General features: G+C 36.9%; 1 protein-coding gene across 1 annotated transcript in view; it reads right to left on the bottom strand.

The window, feature by feature from the left end:
* CASK (calcium/calmodulin-dependent serine protein kinase (MAGUK family)) overlaps positions 1-13,642 on the bottom strand; it is a 96,021-nt gene that overhangs the window by 58,820 nt on the left and 23,559 nt on the right. Inside the window, exons 6-7 of the mRNA XM_009875823.1 lie at positions 11,330-11,347; positions 3,801-3,922 (exon numbers count right to left, since the gene is read on the bottom strand). Coding sequence (XP_009874125.1) covers positions 3,801-3,922; positions 11,330-11,347 — 140 coding nt within the window. The remainder of the gene's footprint in view (positions 1-3,800; positions 3,923-11,329; positions 11,348-13,642) is intronic.

Below are 13,642 nucleotides of genomic sequence, written 5' to 3'. Positions count from 1 at the left end.
CTTTCCAGAAGGCCCTTTTCTTTACTCTCCCCACTAAACAAATTTTTTTAATATGTATTGTGTAACTTGCACAGGAAAAAATTACAGACAATCAATGTGATCATAGGAACCTTGCCTTCTATGGCCTTCAGATGTGCCTGTCTCTGTAACCCCTATGTTAATGAATTACTGAGAAAGAAGACTTCAGTTTTGTGATCTATATTATCTTGCACTCTTTTCACAAATATAGTCCTTTCTGTTCTTTTTTCTTTCAGAAAAAGGGTTATTTCAGAAGCCAAAGAGGGTATTTCAGCAGCAGGCATGACCTATCATCATGTGCCTAACCTAAAAATAAGGATAATTCTTGAGAAAGAGTAGGAACATGAGAACAAACTGTGGGAAAAGGCAAAGGAAGAAGAACAGTAGTTTTAATGTAAAATGACAGCCACAACTTAACAACAGATTAGAAAATTCCTTTTTAGTGGAATAGAATGCTTTACAGGTGATTTGTTCTGGTGGCCCCAAATACTCTGAAAGGAATAAACAGTTTCCCTGACAGAACTCCATCCACGTACAACTGAGGATTTTTTTTGGAGTTCTTAGAGAAACTGGAATAGTATTAGTGCATAAACAGGAAACAGTCTCCCACATTCAAGTAAATACAACGGAAAAGCTATGCTTTCCAATAATACGGTCTCTAAGTTGCTTCAGGCTTTCAAATACGCATTTCATGACATGGCAATCTTTTAAAATTATATTTTAGATTATTCCAGTCAATGTATCTTTTGGAAGATTCTACCATTTCCCTTCCAGATAGCACTATAAAACAAAAATACTTTCTGATAGCATTTTGGTCTCACAAATATGTTATTATAGTGTGCATTTAAACGTGTCCTTTTCTAAGAGAATGACCATGACAAAATAACAGCAAAATGGTATGAATTCATTGCCATTATTTCCTGTTTAAAAGACCACATCAAACCATTACAGAAATAATAGCTTGTCAGTGAAGTACTATGAACCAGAATCGTACTGTAAAGAACAGAAAAATGTAAAAGCATTACAGAAGCGTGAGTAATATTTGGTTGACCTGTCACATACCAAAATTTTCAGCTAGGTTCATCTGGTATACCAAAGCCCAAGAAGCTATATGACAACATAGTAACATTTAATAAACATTTAAAAACTTTCTGCATGAGTTTCAGTTATTCTTACACTCATGTTATTCTCTTCCTGTCGAGATTTTTACACTCTGAAGTTTCTACAACCATAATCATCTACCTACAGATCAGATAGCTGGAATGACTCCTATTCCTGTGTGGCTTTCACCAGGTAAAAAGCATAGACTTCTTGTTAGATTTGTGATATTCACTGAAGTATCCAAGATGTTAAATTCAAGATCTAGATGGTCATCATCTATATGGTCACATGAGCATTTTTGTTTGATTCATAGAATCATAGAACAGCCTAGGCTGGAAGGGACCTTAGAGATCATCTAGTCCAACCTCCCTGTCATGGGCGGGGACATCGCCTCTCGACTAGACCAGGCAACACATGGGGACCGAGCAGGAATCGAACCCGCGACCTCGGTGTTGGTCATTGTTGCCAGCACCGCGCTCAAACCACTGAGCTAACCGGGATGCAGAAGCACATTTTTTAAAATTATGTCACATTCCATTGCACAGTGTTAGCAGAGCATATTTACTCTCAAATGACACTAAAATAGAAGATGCAGGTTGAACATGAGTCAGCAGCGTGCTCAGGTGGCCAACAAGGCCAACAGCATCCTGGCCTGCATCAGGAATGGTGTGTCCAGCAGGAGTAGGGAAGTGGTCGTCCTCCAGTACACAGCACTGGTGAGGCTGCACCTTGAATCCTGTGTTCAGTTTTGAGCCCCTCATGACAAGAAAGACATTGAGGTCCTGGAGTGCGTCCCAAAAAGAACAACAAAGCTGGTGGAGGTTCTCAAGAACAAGTCTTATGAGGAGCAGCTGAGGAAACAGAGGTTGTTTAGCCTGGAGAAAAGAAGGCTGAGGGGGAACATTCTTGCTCTCTACAACTACCTGAAAGGAGACTGTAGTGAGGTGAGGGTTGCTCTCTTCTCCCAAGTAACAAGTGACAGGTCAAGAAGAAATGGCCTCAAGTCACGCCAAGGGAGCTTTAGATTGGATATTAGGAAAAAAAACATCATTGAAAAGGTTGTCAAGCACTGCAACAGGCTGCCCAGGGAAGTGGTTGAACCACCATCCCTGAAGGTATTTAAAAGATGTGTAGATATGGTCCTCAGGGACACGGTTTAGTGGTGGACTTGGCAGTGTTATGTTAACGATTGGACTTGATGATCTTAAAGGTCTTTCCCAACCCCAAAACAATGGGATGCTTAGGGTTACATACTTTGTTCTACAGATATGCTATAACTTTATTGTAGTACTTGCTAACGTGGACAGTCTATGTCTCTGTGGATTTCGTTTCATTGTGATTTTTTTCACAGTGGAATGTGTAGACTGCTTTGGAAAAAGTTTGTCTTGCCTGAAAGCAAGTCTTCTGTCTTCAACAAGAAGTATCCATACATCCCAGAAAAAAACAGGGGAAGTGTTTTTCTGCTTCTTTTTGCCTTTATTTTAGACCTCAATATAATGTAGACCTAAAAATCAATGACAGGATGATGCATTTCTGAATTTGTTCTTCAGTGAGGGTCTTGGTACTCAGTGTAAAGGATGGATGCAGTGACAATAAAGGTACCTGTTTTTGCAGAGAGTTGAAGTCCAGCAAATATTTCTACCTCAAAATTATATGTATGTTTTCCCAGATTCACACAATTTTGGGCAAAGGGCAATGTATTTCCTTGTTAGGCCTGTTTGGTTAAAATACTATTAGGAAGTAGAAACAGGATTTCTGCATGTGATAAGAAAACAGGAAACTTTGAAAACAGGAAGTCCTTAAGACACTGAAAGATAAGTAGCGTACAAGCATTTTTCTCTCAAATACCAGACTATGTCCTTTTCAAATTTATTTTTGCAAAACAGAGCGCTTTACTTTTCTGGAATAAAAAAACCCAAAAAAATCTGTGAACCATGTGGTATCACAGTCGATCTGTATTTGTAACTAGATGGTGGACTAGGCTTACAGACAGATAATAAAGAAATGGGAACCAAATTCTAATTATGCCTACCAGGTGTCACTAATCTGTATCTTCAAGCTTTTTGCACACTATTTTGTGGAAAATCCACCACTGTCTTATGGTGTAATAGCTCTCATGAACAACAGAATAATATAGACTTATATGACTGAGCCCCTTACATACTGTGTTCAGCTATAGGACAGAAACAAGCACATCTAGGTGTTTCACACAAAAAATGTCATACTTCTAATAACATACATAGAATTGGTCTAAGATTATTAATTACTTAGAAATGTAAAGTTACAATTCACATTTCGAAAAAAAAATAAAATCCAGCCCTTAGAATGGGCTTTTTGAATGGCTGACCAATTTCAAATACGTATTCCAAATTACTAAGAATTTGAAAGAATCAGTGCTCTCACAAATTCTTTTAGAAAAAAGCCTATTCTGATAAATTATTTTAAAACAAAGCTGTTACATCAAGTCATTAACCACTTACATGCTCTAAAATATTCTGTATGTATAGTCCTAAAATGCATTTTTGTTTAAATGCATTTTGTTGGTTGTTACATTGCACACCTAAATAAATTCAATTTGGTATGAAACAAAAAAAGAGAATATATTTGGGATAAACCAAAATCTTATCCAATGAACAACAGATACCGTAACACATTCAAATTGTTCATCACAGAAAACTTACATCTAGTAGCGTGTGAAGATGCTGATCCTGGAAAACACTGTGAAGAAAATCTAAGTCTTTTTCGCTGCAGTCTGTAAGTGCATGAATTTCTTCCAGGCTGTCCAGCACCTGTGAGACTGCTCCTATGGGGCAAAAAACAGGAAAAAAAAAAAAGAATAAAAATCAATAAAGGGTAAACTGAACTTTGGAAAATGAAACTTTCAATTCATCTGGTACAACTGGAACAGGAACTTTAAAAACTGGGAGTTTTACAGGAAACCTTACTGAATAAACTTTACGTATATCAGCAGTGCCTATATATAGTGCAATTATACGTAAGAAATGGTTTAACTGAAGAGAGGTTAAAACTCGCGTTTATTAAGCTTCTATTGCAGTCTGGTTTCCAACAATGTCTGATGAAGTTACTTAGATTGTCTGCCCAACTGCCTGTCCTCACCATTCTCATCCCAACCCTCTCTTTTTTTCACTTTTTGAATGGCTGACCAATTTCAAATACGTATTCCAAATGACTAAGAATTTGAAAGAATCAGTGCTCTCACAAATTCTTTTTAAAATCAGCATCTGGATAGAGGAGAGAAGAGAAAGACCTGACTGCTGTGTCCTCTGGGGGAGAAAAACAGACTGTAACATGAGCTCCGGTTTTTATTCTGTTTGTTCTGCTTGCCCGGTTCTCTCAGCAGCACTTGCTGCCTTTTGACCAGTGGATTTTTTTTGGGTTGTAGGAAGATAAGGGACGATTTTTTACATGGCATAAGGGTGAAAAGTGAAGTGAGGGATACGGGCACAAAAAAGAGAAACAAGAGGCATTATGGGAGATGGAAGTCCATGACGAGTGACGTGGAGAGGATGTGGAAACACATGACAAATCCTTAGTAAACCAGTCCATATTGGTTCCTGGTGGAACAATTTGTTTTAAAATTCAGGTATCAGTGGTGGCTGCCACTTGCGTGCGTTCCTTTAATTCCAGAACTGGCTTATCTAAACATCCACAGCCTATGTCTACAGTTTTTCCATGGTGGTATAAGCATCTGGGAAGATGGTAGCATATCCAGTGTTAGTTTGCAAAAATGCTGGTGTCTGCCAGTGAACTGCTGAATGCTTTTTCATAAAAAAATTCTTAATTCTACACATTCTGTATTTCACTAATTTCCCCTTAATATCTTTATTCTGTTCACTTATTCACCTGAAATGTCCTCTTGTCAAGATAGATATCTAAAAAGTTGCCATATTTCCTGAAATTCCATCCTCCACTGTATGAACAATTCTTACCAGCCTTCCTTATCTCAAACCCTTTTGTAATCCATAGCATTTTCAGAATGTAACTAAAAAAAAAACACCAACCCCCCCTTAACCATAGAAGCAAACAAGTTCAATTAACTTATTTCTCTGAAAACCTTGATAAACTGGAATAAACATAAGAAAATATAAAAAAATCTACTATACAACACTTGTGACCTCATAGCTTAGAAGGAGGAGCACGTTACAAGTCTAGAAACTCTCGCATCACGTTTAGTACAAATCTCAACCTAGGATTCTCCTCACAGTTTCATGAACACCAAGGTCAAGAGCCACAGTACTCCCCTCACTCAAAAGTCATGGCTGAAGACAAATAAGACTTCTTAGTCCTCTCCAGTTAAACATGTCTGACTACTTATTTCCAATTGATGTATTAATTTATGTTCATTTAAAAAAGCTAGTCAGCAAATAAAACTAGTGGTAGGCCTTATTTTAGTGGCAAGGCATGGGGTCTGGTGCACTGAAGAAGAGAAAGAACTGCTCTGTCTCTGGTAATGACTAAGTACGCTCAGCTGAAAGGAACTGTCCATGTTCCTCTGCCTGTGCCACAGTTTCCACACTGGGAGACACAGTGGGAATCCTGAGAAGATATAGGGGCTGGAAACCTACTGGCAGGACTGTGGAAAGTTGACAGCTAAGTTTCAAAGGCAAGGAAGAAAAAGTACCTAGGGGCTCAAAAGGGACTCCCCTGTGTTTCTTTCCAGAACACCAGTTTGAATTCGATGAGCTCAGATATCTTCAAGCCTGAAGGAAAGTGCTTGACTTTCCACAATGCAGTTGGCAGAAGGAAATTTGATATAATTCTCTTTTATTTCTATACATGTCATGCTCAGAGTTCAACAATTTTCTTTTCTATCAAAATTTCACTTTCTGGATTCAGAGTTCTTTCTGTGTTTACTTGAAGTTTTTAAGGAAAACACAACAGAAGATTCACTTCAGAAGTTTGGATATCTTAGAGTCTCTAACACTGCTCAATGTTGCTCATAACCACTAAAAACTGAGCCAAAACTAGAAACAATGAGAAATATATTCAAAATTGCTTACAGTGCTGTATTACTGTGAAACATCAAATGCTCTGGACCACCATATTTCTTATTTGACAGTATTATTTACTTTTTATTTTGGAGATCTTTCAAATAGAAATAAAAGTTACTATTTTTTAATATTTGCAACTCAACAACTTTTGAATATATGTGAATTCCAAAACATTAAACTTTTTTCATGATGTCTTTTTTCTCCTGTCCACTGGTTGCACTGAATAGACGGCTGTAAAAGAGTTTCCAAGAATATCCTTAACAAATTGCATGAGACGTTCTGACAGTTACTTTGCTAATCACTCAGAATCACAGTTCTACTTTCTAATCTGCAGTCTTACGATGTATCTACTGCCATGTGTTTCATACATTTACAAATAACATGCATGAGCAAAAGGCATAGTAGCAATATACTGACAGCATGTTATTGCACAAAAAAGTGATACAACTTTACAGGTATTTCTGTGAATACCTTAACTCTCTCTGTTACACACATCCAGACAAAAACATAAAGAGTTTTAAATTCAGATAAAAGGTACTACATAAAATAAAATTAACCAATCTTTACAGCATGCTTGTCCCCCCAAAATTTCACATTATATCATGTTTAAGCTAAATTTATCATCTTTGGGGAAAGTATAAAACAACTCAATATTTGTAATTAAAGCTTGTATCCTCTAGAAATAGTATTTAATCTCTTTTCCTCACTGCAAATGCACTCATTTTAGCCTCAGCATAGATGATAAAGGACGCACTTAAGTTAGTTACTGTATAACTGAATAATCTAAAAGCTCAGATGATGCACAAAGATTAGGAAGCCAGGAAAAAAAAGAAGTTAATCAACTTGACTGGCTTTGTTTGTTTTTTAAGGTCCCCTAAAGTAAATTTTGTTAGAATGTGCTGCTTACTGCCACAGAACTTTCAAGTAGCCCCAACCACTTACATGAGATGAATCGCACCCTGCACCTTAAGTCACCTTAAAAATATGTACACATATGATTGCGCAGGAAAGGCTGTAATTCTGGTGATACATGTAGAAGACTCTTCTCCACGGTAATGGTAACAAATCTGCACCGAACATGGTTTTGTGAGGAGATTGTGGTAACTGTGGATCCTCCTATAATTGCATGTATGTTCTCATGTGCAAATGAGCAGTGATATTCTGGGCCACACACAAAACCTTGTCTGTCCTGTATTCCCATAAGACCACCTAAGAAAGGACATCTGCAACTATACACAGCTCCCTTGGGGCTGACAACTTCAAAAAGTTGAAAACTATAGGTTCTTACTATGCTTTTAAAAAAAAAGTCAGAATGCTTATCACAGTCTTCTGCTGCCCATACTAGTACAAGAAATGTTTTTATATAGTTAGTGGAATCACTTAAGGATGATACCTAAGTGCTTCTAAGAAGATGGAGATGAACTGAGTAACTTTCTGTCTACTGAGGCACATCTATTACTTGTCAGGTAGACGCATTTGCTTTCTAAGGCAATAATTCGGGATTATTTATTCATTCATCGTGTAGTCAAAGTTATCATACATATTTCTGGGAAGTTCTGTTACATCATTTATGGAGATAGTAATTCATAAATGATTCTTACAGCTGAATTCTATCTCTAGAGACTTTTTAGGTCTCATACTGTGCCCTTAATACCACCTGAAATTGGTATGGACAGTGGTTCATCAAGTTGTAAATAGACGAAGCTTTGGTAAAATACAGTGCTGTATTACATCCTGTCATCTAGCTATTCTAATCTCGAACAGGTGGTTTGGCAAGAGAAACTGAACTTTAGAGGTAGACAGGAGTTGCTTATTTCTCCCCAGAAAAGGACAGAATAAAAGATAATAAAATAAATCTTTAAAATATTATTCCAATAATTGCCTGCATATTTCCAACAGTAATATTTCTTCACCACAAAACACTCCAAAAGTTTGCTTTTCTGAGGCTCAGCAAGCCAGGCAGGCACAACTGATTTCCCCTGTTACACAGCAGGCAGTACGGAGCTTCTTTTCATGCAGCACTGACCTGTGATAGCATATGACTGAAACAGTTCAGGTAAAAAGATCTCGTTGCTAAATATGACTACCTCCTGACTAAAACTCTCTGAGAGAGAGAGTAAAATAATTCCGTGTTTTATTTTTTTAATATTGAAGACTTCAAATGCCCACTTAAGTATCAGTCAGTCATAAACCCTCTTCTAAGCAACAAAAAATTGTTAGAGGAAGCCTGACTTTGTTTAAATACAAAACTATAAAATAATGACCTTTTTGGAAGTCTCTTGCTAATTGGTATTCCAGGAAATGACTCTGGAGAAAACCTTTTAACAACCATTATAATAATAGCATATTTTTATTAAATAGACACTGACAAAATCTAAACCCCTTAGATTTGCAGAACCACATAAAACTAAGTTCCTGACACCAATCACTCATTTTATTCCAGTTCATTCTAATAAATAACCTTAACTCGTATTGGCTTTTCAACTATTCTTTATGTTGTATAAACGGGTAGGTAACTATGCCTTGAAGATTTTACAATGTTTTTTAAATGACTAACTAAAGCTTAGCTGCTATTACCAATTTCTCTACTTAACAAAATTCAGTCCTTATACCAGTCAATCTACAATTGACACAAGCTGATTTCTCCCAACTTAATCCCTTGGCTGCCTTCTTGTGTGCAGCTGCTGGAAATGAAATAAAAAAAAAATCCTGGCTCTCAAAGCACAGTAATTTCAGGAAGCAGGATTCACGTTCCACTTGGTTTATGAAGAGGTCTGAAGCTAGTACATACAGCAAGGACAGAAGAAAAAACATTAGAAAATGTCAAATTTGAGAGATCAAGTATTAGAATCACTAAATGAAGTTGTTGGATATAATCTCATAAAAACCAAGCAAGGGCATTATTTTAAATTGCAGTTACTTTCAGAAAAGAAATATAAATGATTCTGATAGAGCACACCTGGTGAATTGACAATGAGATTTTTTTTACCAACTCTGTAATGAGATTCAATTTTCAAGGATTTAATTTTTATTTTTCAAGTATGACAAAAGAATCCAAAGAATCTTTGCTTCTGCTTTAAGAATCCACCTCTGAACAGCTTATTTAGTCGTAACTATATAGATCAGTGCCTGCAGTAGTTTTCTTTTGCTGGCATCTGGTTATGATGATCTAAAACCACAAGACACAGCACATCAGGAAATAAAGCACTATATCAAAATGCTGTGGAAATAATAGGGTATCTGTCAGCTGAGGCTTTCAAATCATGACTACATACATATTTACAAGCGTTCACTTTAGCAAAACATGAAAGTCTAGGCTCAGCATCAGCATAATTATAAAATACTATGTCCATGTTATATTTAAGGTCAGGTTTGCCTTAGAAGCAATGGCCAGGAGTTAAAAATCTATAATAATGAACACTTCCATGTGCTGTTGGTCCTATAAGGAAAATACTAACTATATGCTGTTTCCAAGAAAGGTGAGAAAAGAATCTTTTACAGAGATGGGACCTTTCCACTACTTGTGCTGACGTAACTTCTCAGATAAAGAGAAAGCCAACTGAGTACCAGATGTTCTTCACTTTAAACCACATCTGCAAGAATCCTGAGAGTTGAGATGTCTCTAACATTACACAGTAACTTGTTGTTCTTTGCTGGGGTCAGAGCGGAGGGGGGAGGGGGGTCAGAAAAGAAAGCAGGTGGGGAGAAACTGATTTTTAAGATAGCTTTCATTTTATTCTGCATACACAGAAGCACTGTGTGTGTGCATGTCCCCAGCTTTCTCCTGTCTCCATGCTCAGGAGCCCTACACAAAGTTTGCCAATTCCTTTTCCCAGTTACCACTCACTGCAAAACTAGCAACAAATATGACAGACTGCAGTCTAGCGTGGTGGTAAAGAAGTGTGAAGTGAGAAGGTATTGCTTTTCACACCAGACCCACCCTTTACGGGTAGCACGCTCACACGCAACTAAACAAATATTTTATCAAATGAATGCCCTTCACTATTACTTCCTTAGACACTTCCTTCCTCACTGCAAAACTACATGGAAACTCTCCTCTGACCAGTACAGGGGCAGGACACTATCAAACAGTAACTTCACTGAAGAAAGTCCCCATGCACAAACAACCCAAAAATCAAAGGCAGAGGCTCTGTATGAGATTTCTTTTTTCTCTACAGCTGTATAAAAATAATACTATTACAAAACTTTTATATAAAAAACCACTGACTTCTCACTCTTGTATTACTGGACAGGCACTCTGAGATGAGGAAACAGGAGGACAAAGAACAACATTCCCCACAACCTGTAAGATGGGAAAAATGAACAACCACAGACTCCATGACTTTGATCAGAAAAGGAGACACAGACTTATGTCTTGCTGCCCTGACCTAAGATGGAAGAACTAACAACCGCCAGTCCACAAATCTTTAGATGCTTCAGGAAGCATTTTTATAGCTTGTATTTTGAGATGCTGAATTTGTTGTTTTTGAAATGGTTGCGGTTTGCATCAAGGGGTTTAGAATTTCACACCTTCCCCTCTATCTAGTATATACTGTCAGTTTTAGAAGTGCTTGTGCTTTCAGTCTCTCATGAAGCATGCAGCTACCTTGCAGCAGAACCTCCTCCCTACATGTCAATAATATTTCCTCATTAAGGAGACACATATTGGGTAGTTAGTTAAATCAGATCTATGCGTATACACAATGCATATGCATAGATCATGTATCACATCAACACAGAATGATCAAGAAAGTTCATGCAAGGGCATAGCAAGAAAATAATATATGACTAATATTCCAGTATATGTTTAGTGTTAGGAGAAAAAAGCCCATTAGTCCATGAAAACATTAATTCTGGAACTAAAATGTAAAACCAAATCATTTTATCCTTTATTAATTTAATGAAAATTAAATTTTATTTCAGTTGTGTTGCAAATATTGAAAGCAAAAAAACAGGTAATTTTAATACTGCCTCTAAACTAGAATCTTCAAATTCCCTGGAAATCATATTACTTCTGGTTAATTACACTTTCAAAGTTATAGACAGATCTAGTTTAAAACTGCAATACAGGCTATTTTTCTTGACTAGGCAGTATTAAAACTGAAAATAGCAAAGAGAAGAAAGCTGATTTTTAAACATGCAAAGACACACTCCATAGCTGAATGATAAGCCTTAAAGGAAAACAAAGGGATACCTACTTTCTGCTGCTAGAAGTCCTAGTAGGAAGGCAGCATTTGGACAAACAACAAACAGTATGAAGATTTCAGAACAAGCGATTTATAAAGCTGCAGCCTAGCACACTAGTTCAGCCACAAAAGAGTATGAACAAAGTGACAAGATTCCCCCTGCTTATTTCTTTTTTATTTTAATATATGGTTTCTTTGTGTGAAGCAAATGGGGCTTGCAGGCTGGGATGGGAGGAAAACAAACAGTTGGCATTGGGAAGGTAGCACATGTATGCAGTGTCAGTTATTTATAATACCAGACTTTTTCTGACATTGGTTAAACTGTTTAAAAAAAATTCATGGACAAAAAGCATTTCAGGTAAGAATATCATAAGAGGTGAAGTGACAAAATATTTCAACATACTGCATATGAGGTGTAACATCATATTACTTAACATACTTATATTTGCTAACTAGAATTTAGCAATATTACATTAAAATTTTTTTTCCAAAAGTTTCATTGAGAACCATTATGAGAACAATTTAGAAATACAACTTTATTATTGACTTGAATTAACACTGATTTCATGTACTTAAGATTACTTGTATTTAAACATATCAGTTCAAAGATTAAATAGCTGAAAAATCATAAAAATAATGGAATAGTGGAAACACTCAAACTCATGATCTCAAAACTGAATGTCAGTTATACCCATATTAATAACAGTAAATGAGAAGGTGAATGTATTTTTTTCCCCTAAGCACTCATATTTAAAAATATCACACAAGATATTTACAAAATCAATGGTAATTTTTGCATAACAAGAGTATTTATTTTACTTCTTTGTGTTGCTGAGACTCATTGTTTTCAAGACATAGGCATATATTGACCATATTTCATGGAATCTAAATGCCATAAAACTACTAATCACTAATTTGTGAGTTATGCTAGTCTGATATATGTTAGAAACAGTGAACTTGCAACTTGGCCATATAGTTTCTCTTTGATCTCACTCTGAAAGACTATCAGATTTAGCTCTTCCCCCATTACTATTACTTTCAAATTTGAAAATCAAGATCTTATACTGTTAAAAATTTCTCCTTTGTTACAACAACATAGAGTCTGACAAGTAAAAAAAAGAACGAAAATGTCAATTTATATAGAGCAATCATGAGACAAAATACCAAAATGCATTTGTAGAAATGCTACATGAAATTTGTGCCTTGCAGTTTGAGAAAACAAGCTAGAAACACTGATGCAGTCTTTACGTGTCTGCTCTCTGTGCAGTGCAGAAGCACCACAACAGTGCTGTTTGCTAGCCCAGGCTCAGTAAGTACATTTGCTCAGGCAGTCTGTTAAAAAAATATGCCACTGTTCCTTGTGGTTAAACTGAAACACAGCCTTATAAAATAGCTTACAGGAATCTAGAACTCTTTGCAGCAAAAAGCCTCTCTGAAACCTGTTGGTCACATTTCAGAATATGAGCACTACAAACCAAGCAGTTCAAGCAGGTATTACAGAGGAAAGTCCTTTAACCAGAAGGTTAAGGTTGGCTTCAATCTAAAAGCCAGTTTTACAGATTTCCCAAGACTATGGACTATCCACTGGATTAACTCTAACATCAACTCAGTAGTTCTGAAAACATGGCTACAAAGTGGTTTTTGGAAATACAGAGGTATAAAAAAACCAATTTTTCCTAACTGTTGACCTAAAATCCCACACATCCTCAACCTACTTAAAACTCCAAAGTAAACTAAACAGTCTTCCTGAATTCAACTTGCCAAGTCAAAATGTCAAATATTCCACAGCCTTTGCTTGGGCTGCTGCAGAACAGGGGAGCTGAAGCAGCAAAAGGAGAAAAAATGAAAAGCTTTACAGTGGTGATGTTCACTCTTCAGCCTGAGGCATTGTTATCAAAACACTTGAAAATGACACCTCTGCACTGTTAGGGGCCCAATGGTCAGCATATGACATTGGCAGAGGAAATCCTCTGTCTTGATCCAATGTGTGATCAGGTGATACGAGAGCCAGGGAGGGTCGGGGAGAGGGGTGTGAGTTGGATGGGGAAGGGCAGCAGAGAGAAGCTGTGAACTTTGCTGGCACTCAATTAATTTCATAGTCCACTTCAAATGTTCTCTACCAGGCCAATTTTTCTCATAATTTAGCCTTCAAGGCTGCTGATTGCTAACTTCTGATTTATATTTGTTTCAGCACATTAAAAATATTCCAAACATTCACTGCCTTGGGAATTTGACATTTTACAATGTTTTCATAGAATCATAGAATGGCCCAGGCTGGAAGGGACCTTAGAGATCATCTAATCCAGCCCCCCCCCCCGGGGCGGG

Source organism: Apaloderma vittatum, unplaced genomic scaffold (genome assembly GCF_000703405.1).
Source record: "Apaloderma vittatum isolate BGI_N311 unplaced genomic scaffold, ASM70340v1 scaffold229, whole genome shotgun sequence".
NCBI classification, from domain to species: domain Eukaryota; kingdom Metazoa; phylum Chordata; class Aves; order Trogoniformes; family Trogonidae; genus Apaloderma; species Apaloderma vittatum.
The sequence above is the reverse complement of the archived record's forward strand: the minus strand, read 5'-3'. Positions and strand labels throughout refer to the sequence as shown.